Consider the following 10,000-nt stretch of genomic DNA (forward strand, 5'->3'; position numbering starts at 1 on the left):
GCTTGGTCAAACTATATATTATACAGGTGTGCAACAATTATTGGCACTCTTAGTTAATACTTTATGCTACCTCCCTTTGCCAAGGTACAGCTCAGAGTCTTCTACTATAATGCCTGATGAGGTTGGAGAATACATCACAAGGGATCTGAGACCATTCCTCCATACAAAATCTTTGTATTTCATGTGTCCAGCTAAAGCACACCTGGTGCAACTAATGAAGCCCTTGATTAGTTGCATCAGATGTGCTTGAGACAACACCTGGTTTGTTGTAAAGGATTCTATTCAGGGGGTTGAATAACTTTGAAAGTGGAGAAATCATTATAAGTTGTATTTTCAGATGAATTTGGGGAAACCACTTGAAGCATTCATTGTGTTGAACTATTTCAATTGCTTTTGTTTGTTTGGTCACTGGTAACAGCTCAAAGTCTGTAAATTTTGACAAAAAACCTGATTTGCAATGGGGGTTGAATAAGTTTGACTGCAACTATACCTTTCTTTTTCTAAGATCTAAAGTATAAATAGCAATAAACAGTACAACCAATGCAAAAATGAAGTTGTATCATAAAATGCCTCTGCATTTAAAACCATGAAAATTCTCTTACGCTGAATGCTTTCACGCAGTTTTTAAGGCAATCAGTAGATTTGTTTCAAGCATCATGGGGAAAAGATTCAGCAGTCTCAGCTTATAGTTTAATTTAAATCAGAAACAAAACACAAAACAGGAACTAAGGAACTCGTGGCAAAAATACAAGGATTGGGTAACATAAAAATTTAAAAATAAACATGAGACTAGAAGCTTAATGTGAAAACTATGAAAGACGCAAGACAACCAGTGCAGTGCAAAACATGACATGTACACAAATGCTAATTAACCAAAAATATGAAACAGGTGAAAACAGACATGTACTGTCCTCCACGGACCAAGAAGGGGCGAAGCAGGGAGGCGGAGTGACATCCTCAACTGAGCAAGGAAGCATAGCGATGTCCTCAGCAAAGCAGGTAGGCAGAGCTTCATCCAAAGTGATGCAGGGCGTAGTGACGTCCTCGGGAAAGCAGGGAGACGGAGTGACATCAGTGGCAAGGCTGTGACCTGCAATGATGTCCTCTGTCATGCAAAGTGGTGGGGGCACCATATATATATATATATATATATATATATATATATATATATATATATATATATATATATATATATATATATATATATATATATATATATAAAATCAGCCATAACATTAAAACCACTGAGAGGAAGTGGTGAAGAAGAATATTGAATGTCTCATTACAATGGTCCCTGTCAAGGGATGGGATATATTAAGTGGTAATTGAACAGTCAGTTCTCAAAGTTGATGCGTTGGAAGCAGGAAAAATGGCAAGCATAATGATCCAAGTGATTTTTGCAATGGCCAAATTGTGATGGCTAGATGACTGGGTCAGAACATCTCCAAAATGGCAGGTCTTGTGGGGTGTTCCCAGTATGCAGCGGTTTGTTCCAACCAAAAGTGGTTCAAGAAAGGCAGCTGGTGAACAGGCAACATTATCATGGGCACCCAAGGCTCACTGATGCTCGTGGGGAGCAAAGGCTAGCTTGTCTGGACTGATCCTGTAGAGGAGGTACTGTAGCACAAATTGCTGGAAAGTTAATGATGGCTACGACAGAAAGGTGTCAGAACACAAAGTGCTTCGCAGCTTGCTTCATACGGGGCTGCGTAGCCACAGACCAGTCAGAGTCCCCATGCTGACTTCTGTCCTCTGCCGTAAGCACCTACATTGGCCGTGGGAGCATCAGAACTGGACTGTGGCGCAATAGAAGAAGATGGCCTGGTCTGATGAATCACATTTTCATTTACATCATGTGGATGGCTGTGTGTGTGCATCACTTACCTGGGGAAAAGATGGCACCAAGATGCACTATGGGAGGAAGGCTAGCCAGTGGAGGCAGTGTGATGCTCTGGGAAATGTTCTGCTGGGAAACCTTGGGTCCTGGCATTCATGTGGATGTTATTTTGACACATACTGTACCACTTACCTAAACATTGTTTATGAAGTACACCCTTTCATGGCACCTGTATAATGGCAATGGTCTCTTTCAGCAGGATAATATGCCCTGCCACACTGCAAAAATTGTTCAGGAATGGTTTAAGGAACATGACAAAGGTTTCAAGGTGTTGACTTGGCCTCAAAATTCCCCAGATCTCAATCTGATCGAGCATCTGTCGAATGTGCTGGACAACCAAGTTTGATCCATAGCGACCCCACCTAGCAATTTACAGGACTTAAAGGATCTTCTGCTAATGTCTTGGTGCCAGATACCACAGCACACCTTCAGAGGTCTTGTGGAGTCCATGCCTCAATGGGTCAGAGCTGTTTTGGTGGCACAAGGAGAACCTACACAATATTAGGTGGTTTTAAATGTTATGCCTGATCTATGTATAGTGCCTTTGACCTTTGCACAGTATTGTACATGAACATGCATTAATAAAAATTTTGTCATCATCAAGTATTTTAATCCTGGTCAGGGTTGCTGTGTCTTTTATTTGTTTGCTTGTATGTTTATTTGTTACATCCAATAGCTTTAGGGAACGGTTCACAATTATTGTGCAACTATAAGTCTGGTATTAATCAAGTCACTTACAATTTCTTATTTGGGTGTAAGAAGGACTGTAATCAATCTTGGCATGTTTATGTTAATTCAGTATACACCAGGATTTAATGACAACTCTAATTTTTGTGTAGACTAAAGTGTTTGTAGTAGGAGACTAGTGGGCATTCTACCCGGTACCATTAGACAGCATTATCTGCTAAGATATTATAGGTTTGGCAACCTATAAGTTGTATTAAGTTAAAAAAAAAAAATAATCCCAGAATTGCACAATGATCAAATCCACGATAGTATTCCTCTTTCCAAACCACGTTTTGGAAAATACAGTCATCAAGCAACACTTCAGTTTGTCACTTCAGTTTGCTTGCCATTCTTCTCCAATTGCCTACAAAATTTCTATTAATTCTAAAGAGCACAAGCAATTTCATAATGTAAATAAAATTGCAAATAAATAAAACTTTTAAAAAGATCTATGCCCAGTAAATGCACTCCTTGCCCTAAACTTTCATAACACATTCCTATATATTTGCAGTCTTGAAAGTCCTATTTGAACAGGAGAACATATGGCTGTAATGTAATTGTTACTGAGGAACGACTTTGATATTTATCGTCAATTCACACAGGATAAGTGATTTCTGTAGAAATTTCAGAGATGGGCATGTCTTTGTCATTTATGTGCCAACAGCCCATTACAGCAGCCCTGTGCATCATACGCAACATGGTGCTGCACCCCAGTGTTTGATAATACGACATCATGGTACCAACGAAGCAAAAGAAAAGCCACAGCTGGATGAGAGCTGAAACTTTATGTTTAGTTTCAGTTTGGGAAGAACGACATTATCAAATGCTGTTTGAATAAATGGTACATAATCATTCCGTTTGGGAGAAAATTTTTTTTAGAAGTTTGAGATAAATGTCCCTGTCAAAATGGGGTTTGGCGACTTGACTAAATGTCGAGAAAAAATCGACTAGAGTACCTAAAAAGAAAAGAGTGCATTGGCTCATAATTAGTTTAACCTGGGGTTATTTTTACAGTTCATTTTAGAGAACCTAAAAGACACAGTAATCTTCACCGACAAGATAACATGCAGTCTGGAAAAGGTTCAGAAAAATAACTTGCATGACCAGTTTGCATGGGATTTAAATCATAGAGAAGCTCTGGTAATTATTACATTACTCCACCTCCCCATATAAAACCAGCCCCATCCGAATATCCCTTTATTCTCACATTGTGACAAAGCTGTGTAAAAAATTATGTGAACAAATTCTAGAATGTGCATATTTGTACTAAAATGGGAGTGCTTAATTAGGGCTGCAAATAGAATTCTATTAATTAAAATGTGTGCAGCAATAAATTAGTTGAATGAATTAATCACCACACTAAATACATGGGCTCAGCTTTCCTACTACTGTATTACTGGTGCATTTTATTTTTAGTAACACCTCATGGCAATCAAATATAACTTTTTTTTTTTTTTACAGCTAAGGTTGTGTAACTCAGTGTAAGGCACAATCTTTCATGAAAAAGTAAACTGTGGTTCTATGAGAAAACCTCTTAAAAGCCCTCTGTGAAATATTTTCTCTTTTAAAGAGACTGTGTTTCCCCTGTGTTTAGTAGCCCCTACCTCCCCTACCAGTACTTTATGACCAGCCCACTGCATACGCTGTTCAAAAAAGTCTGTTCCATTGTACACTCTCAAACACACTCACGCCATGTGGCGTATTTTTCCCCCCACAAGTTCTTTGTGCTCAAGTAGTGATTCTCCCAGGTCTATCTAGCCTTCAACCTTCTCTGTGGTTCTACACACATACAGGTAGCATTGGCATTGTTTGTAGTGTAGAGCTTAAAAATCACAGCAAAACACTGAGGCAACATTATTTAAACGAGTGTTGCTGTGAAGAACAATAAAGCAGAATCATCAGCCTCATATTGGAATAGTGCAAGAAATGCATAAACCTTATTGTGAGAAAAATAAAATAAAATAAATAAATAAATAAATAAATAAATAAATAAATAAAATAATAATAATAATAATAATAATAATAATAATAAAACCCTCAGGACTTTTCCTGTGAGAGCATCCATGTACATGGCTGACTCCAGAAACATTGGCACCTTTCACCCAAACTAAAACTTGTAAGTGAATAATATATGCAATAAATTACTGTATTTTGAGCTTCAAAATAAGAGGGAACATGTTTTAGTTCAAAATATAGTAGTGTTTTTTTTATTTTCCTTCAAAACACTGACTTAAAAATGATCAGCACCTCTACAATAAATTTTTGGTGAAGTCTTTTCCTGTGGTATCCAACAAGGTTGTAGATACTTGTAGAGGGATCTTGGATGCCTTAATATTCCTATGTTTATGCATGTAGAATGCTTTTCAATTCAGGCCTCAGATTTTCAACAGGGTTAAAATCCAGAGACTGAGACGGCTATTGCAAAACACCAACTTTGTTTTCAGTATCAGTTATTGATTCTGATAACTGTTTGATTTGGGGATATGTTTAAGGTCATAAAAGTGTTGACAAAAAATCCATCTATGACCAAGTCTCTGGTGGCAGAGGGTAATGTGTTTTTTTAATGCAATAAAATTTTGCCTGTTCACTTGAAGGACGACAACAATTCAGGAAATTATTCCATTTGCAAGTTAGTCTTCATCATAACACTGAATCTTCCATATTTGGACTTATGGCAAGCACTTGCTACTCTAGACAGACACTCTAGACAGACACTCTAGACAGACACTCTAGACAGACACTCAGCTTTGTGGCACTGTTGACCTCTTTAAAAGATTTATGCTTGGACTGAATTCTGCAGCACTTGATTTCACAAATTTCATTTGCCAAATAAATATGTTTAAATGTGGTATCTGCCAAATGAACAATTGCAAATGGAATACTTCATACGAGCAAACAAATCACACACTGGACGGGTACTGCGAGGTGTAAAAAAGTAACTGATGCTATTGTGATTGCAGAGGATCTAACTGGATGATATTTCACAGAATGCCACATGCCTACTACAGTGAGGGAAAAAAGTATTTGATCCCCTGCTGATTTTGTACGTTTGCCCACTGACAAATAAATGATCAGTCTATAATTTTAATGGTAGATTTATTTGAACAGTGAGAGACAGAATAACAACAAGAAAATCCAGAAAAACGCATGTCAAAAATGTTATAAATTGATTAGCATTTTAATGAGGGAAATAAGTATTTGACCCCTCTGCAAAACATGACTTAGTACTTGGTGGCAAAACCCTTGTTGGCAATCACAGAGGTCAGACGTTTCTTGTAGTTGGCCACCAGGTTTGCACACATCTCAGGAGGGATTCTGTTCCACTCCTCTTTGCAGATCTTCTCCAAGTCATTAAGGTTTCGAGGCTGACGTTTGGCAACCTTCAGCTCCCTCCACAGATTTTCTATGGGATTAAGGTCTGGCAAACGTACAAAATCAGCAGGGGATCAAATACTTTTTTTCCTCACTGTATATTATACCCCATTTTTTGTTCCTCCTACATTGTTTTTTGTTAAAATTCCCAAATAGCTTGAATGAGTTTGAAACAGTATCTTCATTATGGGACAAGAAATTATGCTTTAGTTCTAAAATGTTATGCAATAGTATAGATAATTCATTCATCCCTATTGGGGTCGGTGCCTGTCCCAGAAACAGAGGGCGCAATCAGGGAACACATTCCAGATGGGATCCCAGTCCACTACATACCACCATGCACACATACAGTTCAATTACACAATCATTTACCTAGGGGGCAAGTTAGAGTAGTTTGTCTCATTTTTATACAGGCCCCTAGCTTAGAAGACCAAGGGAAGCTCTAAATCATAGTATTTCAGCAAAATTTTATATTTGTTAATACTATACCTGAAGTCTCTTCAATACCTTTTAAATAAATCATACTACAAATACTGTATGAAATACAAATACATCATACTCCTACTGTATGAACTCGATGAGGTCTGGCCCCAATAAATGTCAGACAATTTGAGCTCCAATACAATATTACAGTGTGTATATATATATATATATATATATATATATATATATATATATATATATATATATATATATAAAGTTTAAAAGATTAATAGTGACCTACTAATTATTGGAATATAATCTAATATAGGTTTCATCATCTTCAGTAGCTTTTGTGTATAACTTTTTTTTATTCCTAAGAGATTTGTGAGATTTTCTGGAGAAAAATCCAGGGAGTGTGTCTGTATGTGTCACACTCACCCTGAAGTCAATGCCCACAGTAGAAATAAAGCTGCCAGCCAGAAATGCTCCATCCTTAAAACGGACTAGCAGACAGGTCTTCCCTACTCCTGAGTCGCCTACCAGCATCACCTGGAGCAAAGACAGCTCATTAGTATTAACTCTGCATGCACACACACACACACACACACACACACACACACACACTTTGCCTTACTATACTTGTGAGGAAATTCCATTGACATAACTATTAATGGAGCTAATTAATGCTTTGCATACACGTAATTCTAACCCTAACCTTAACCCCAGTGACCAAAAGGAAGCATTGGCTCTTTCAGTTTTTTAAAAATAAAATTAAAAATAAAATCTGCTAAATTTTTTTTTTTTTTTTTTTTAATTAAAGTAGCTGAAGTTGCCACGGATAATTGCTGACGGACACTGTCTGCCAAGAAAAAGCTTTATTTTCTTGGATTATAATTTTCAAAATAATGGCTTTTCTTCCAATTGTATTGATAATGTATGTGCATCATTTATGGGTGGTAATTGGTTCTTGGATTATGAAACCAAGAGGAATGAGGGCCAATGTACAACATAGCATGTTGCTGATTTGGTTGCGCATATGCCAATTTGTCAACATTTGCACAAGTGGCACAACAGGTGTGTGACATTTACAATCTAGCACTGTACTACTGTATATACTGTATATATGCATGTGTGTGTGTGTCTGTGTGTGTGTGTGTGTGTGTGTGTGTGCGCGCGCACACGTTTCCCTTTATCCTATATTTGGTGTGAAGGGAAAGAGAGAAGCTGCTTTGAAATCACACCACCTCACGTCATTTTAACCCTGCCTCTTTATAAAATTACACCTTTTGTTGCCAGGATAACACCTGTACCAATTTGCCTTTCACATCCACATACACAAACAATGTCTTATTGCTTATTGTTGCATTATAATCACTGAAATGAGTATGAAGATGCCTCCAAACTGCATTCATCATTCAGAAATATTAGCTTATTCACAACTTATAAGTTTGTAACACAAGTACAACAGTGTTAGCAGAACATGGATGGGATAGTCAACATTGGGCCAGCTGTAATTACACAGCTTAATAACCATTAGAAAGCAGAACATAAAAATAAAATTAAAAAGGGGTTATTCTGAGCATCACTATTGTATGAACACTTTGCTTTATAACTGCATCTAATTTTTTTATATTATTATTTGAATGAATCTCTGTGGAGTTTATGCCGCACTTGCATGTGCACACACAAAACACACACACAGAAACTGCAGGACACATATTTATGACCTCTGCGTCACAAATATATTCACATTATACAATAATTGCTCAAAACAAGCTTCAGCATGGTTCAGTATGTATGGGAACAATGATATCATTGCATAGCTACCTGTCTTAATTTGACTACTACTCATCTATATTTGACGACTGACTTGTATTAGTCCACGCCCTACATCATCATCACATGCAACTGAATAGTAATACTGACTTATGAGAGTTGATGATAGAGATAGCTCAGCTCAGGCAGCTGTGTATTCCTCTTCTCCAATCTGCAGGTAGAGCATGCAGCGTGCACTGATGTTATTAAACTTATTAGGTTAGCTGGGCACATTCCAGAGTGTGAGAATAAGCAAGTGTGAGCGGTCTCATCAGTTTCAGATGCCAAAATGCTTCTTCCATCTGCTTCTTCTAACCATAATGAAGGTTCATTTCATAATATTTCTTGCATTTGATCCTGTTCTTCCATCTTATGTCCTTTCTCCACCTCTTATTTCCTTTATTTTTAATATTCTTTTATTCTTGTCATTTTCTTCTCATTCCCTTATACATCCATTTTCTAAAGAACATTAAAAAATCCTCTCAATGTGTAATATTCCAGTGAAACTGACAGAAAATAATGGAACGTTATATATAGGCAACTTGTTAACTTTCCCCCCACATCCCTTCCTTTTCAACTCTTTCCAGCTGCTCATATGGTGAAACACCAACATGTCTCTCAGAAGTTATACCTTCTATACTCCTCACTCAGTTTAAACTGCTCAAAATTCTCAAACAATACAATTGTGAAGATTTTTTGTTTCACCCTATTTATTCAAATCTTAATGTCTACAACCTGATCCACCATAACTATTTTTTTTTTTCCGATTTTTTTAGCTCCACATCCATTTATGTACAAAGTTCTTTTTTCTTATGAATATTTCCCAGTTTCTGGCATAATCTGATAAAATAAGTTCCCTAATAAAAAGCCAACTATTGGGCTGGGAGCAGTTTATTTTAGGGCAGGTAAAGTTCTTGAAGCTGCCATGTAATTACCATATTCAAATTACCCATTCTTACATCTTTTCTCGGACTTATCAGTATCACACGAATCAAACTTATGTAATCTGAGTCATTTAAATGCTAATTCTCATTATTATCTTCAGACAGCAATTCACTGATTGTGAGAATGTCTCCACTTGGTTTGTATTCTATCACTTTCCTTTATGCTCAGCATTAGCATTAAAAGGAAAAAAAACTGTAAAGAACAATACTGACCGTTCCTCTTAAGTTCACTTTCAACAAACTGTGAACCTGCAACTACAGTGAGGGAAAAAAGTATTTGATCCCCTGCTGATTTTGTACGTTTGCCCACTGACAAAGAAATGATCATTCTATAATTTTAATGGTAGATTTATTTGAACAGTGAGAGACAGAATAACAACAAGAAAATCCAGAAAAACACATGTAAAAAATGTTATGAATTGATTTGCATTTTAATGAGGGAAATAAGTATTTGACCCCCCTCAATCAGAAAGATTTCTGGCTCCCAGGTGTCTTTTATACAGGTAACGAGCTGAGATTAGGAGCACACTCTTAAAGGGAGTGCTCCTAATCTCAGCTTGTTACCTGTATAAAAGACACCTGTCCACAGAAGCAATCAATCAATCAATCAGATTCCAAACTCTCCACCATGGCCAAGACCAAAGAGCTCTCCAAGGATGTCAGGGACAAGATTGTAGACCTACACAAGTCTGGAATGGGCTACAAGACCATTGCCAAGCAGCTTGGTGAGAAGGTGGCAACAGTTGGTGCGATTATTCGCAAATGGAAGAAACACAAAAGAACTGTCAATCTCCCTCGGCCTGGGGCTCCATGCAAGATCTCA

The 10,000-nt window shown here is 37.2% G+C and overlaps 1 protein-coding gene across 1 annotated transcript in view; it reads right to left on the reverse strand.

Moving 5' to 3' along the window:
* The window catches only part of LOC108274410 (ras-related protein Rab-26), an 83,531-nt gene that overhangs the window by 68,269 nt on the left and 5,262 nt on the right, over positions 1 to 10,000 (reverse strand). The window contains exon 2 of the mRNA XM_017484531.3: positions 6,857 to 6,967. Within this exon, the coding sequence (XP_017340020.1) occupies positions 6,857 to 6,967 (111 nt within the window). The remainder of the gene's footprint in view (positions 1 to 6,856; positions 6,968 to 10,000) is intronic.

The sequence above is a fragment of the Ictalurus punctatus genome, chromosome 2 (genome assembly GCF_001660625.3).
Source record: "Ictalurus punctatus breed USDA103 chromosome 2, Coco_2.0, whole genome shotgun sequence".
In the NCBI taxonomy this organism is placed as follows: domain Eukaryota; kingdom Metazoa; phylum Chordata; class Actinopteri; order Siluriformes; family Ictaluridae; genus Ictalurus; species Ictalurus punctatus.